General features: G+C 37.8%; 1 protein-coding gene across 2 annotated transcripts in view; it reads right to left on the bottom strand.

The window, feature by feature from the left end:
- PIMREG (PICALM interacting mitotic regulator) overlaps positions 1-1,234 on the bottom strand; it is a 15,337-nt gene continuing 14,103 nt past the window's right edge. For both annotated transcript variants that reach the window (XM_072429934.1, XM_072429941.1), the window contains exon 5: positions 1-433. In XM_072429934.1, the coding sequence (XP_072286035.1) occupies positions 274-433 (160 nt within the window). In that variant the 3' untranslated portion in view covers positions 1-273. The remainder of the gene's footprint in view (positions 434-1,234) is intronic.

The raw sequence follows: 1,234 nt of genomic DNA, 5'->3' as shown, positions 1-1,234 counted from the left end.
AGTCTTGTCCTCAAGGGTTGCCTACGCACTGATCCATTATTAAAAAATGAAAAAAATATTCAGTAACTTCTAACCTTTTAATTTAGAGGACAGATATAGATGGTAAACACTCACACTGCACTGCCACCATAACCTGAGTCAAAGCATATCTGTGGTGACCGTATAATTCAAAAGCTTTCATGGAGCGTTAGTAAAAGTCATACAACATAGATATAGACACACATTTATATAAAAGACCCACAAAGCTGATTATGCACACCCTGCAACATAATATCAGTGTGCACCAATGTTGCCAATACTGGTCAAAGCCATCTCAGTCCAGCCTTCAATTGTATGCTGAAGTCGCCGGGTACTTCTCCAAGACAGCCGAGAACGGCGGGCACAATGCAAATTTTTAGCCATTAAGCTGTGATAATTCAAAATGGCTTCTTTTCTGAGGACAAAACACATTTAGATAGCATTAGGATAGAAACATTGGTCAAGGACCTAAATTAAAATAAAAACTTCAGTGTTAGAGAAAACCTTTTTTTCTAGGCCCCATGCCATTTAAAAAGAACTTTAAGAATAGAAAACTTTAATTGTCGCTTCCAAATTCACTGTCCCTGCAAAGCTAATGCATGATGTTAGGTGTACACAGAGACGAGTACAAAGAAACCCCTTCTTTTGGTAAATTATGCCAGAATTCAGCATGTACATGTATTTTGCTTTATGGGTGTTTATCTCATATCCAGGACAACTCCTACTTTCAGCTTTCAAATGGGTGTCAGCACAGTTTTTCGGCTCCTTGCAGAGATTTGTATAGATTTGTATAGGGCTCTGCAAGCCCTATACTGAGCAAATGGCACGAGGAAGCTTCTGTGTTTTTGCTGTGCTCTAGGATTTAGTTAAATTATGTTAAGCTTTTATCCATTTAGGCTCCCCTGGTAAAAGGTATGATCAACTTTTGGAGATCCCATTTTGTTTACTCAGGGCTCAGTTAGAAAACACTTCTGGATGTTCGTATAAGACCACATATTAGCTAAACAAAATTGCTAGATACACGGGTTGCTAGACTAAAAAGAACAAAATTAGGAGCAGCCCATGGCACCTAATAAAAAAAATAATTTTTGAGCAGTTTACCTAGCAAGTACCCATTTGAGGTATATTTATTTAGCACTGTAAAACGATTTATACACAGTAGTTCTGAGGGGGAAAAATCCTCAATTTTCCTCTCAAAAACCATATAGGGCAACAT

Source organism: Pyxicephalus adspersus, chromosome 1 (genome assembly GCF_032062135.1).
Source record: "Pyxicephalus adspersus chromosome 1, UCB_Pads_2.0, whole genome shotgun sequence".
In the NCBI taxonomy this organism is placed as follows: domain Eukaryota; kingdom Metazoa; phylum Chordata; class Amphibia; order Anura; family Pyxicephalidae; genus Pyxicephalus; species Pyxicephalus adspersus.
Note: the sequence above shows the minus strand (reverse complement) of the source record. Positions and strands in the feature narration are given on the sequence as shown.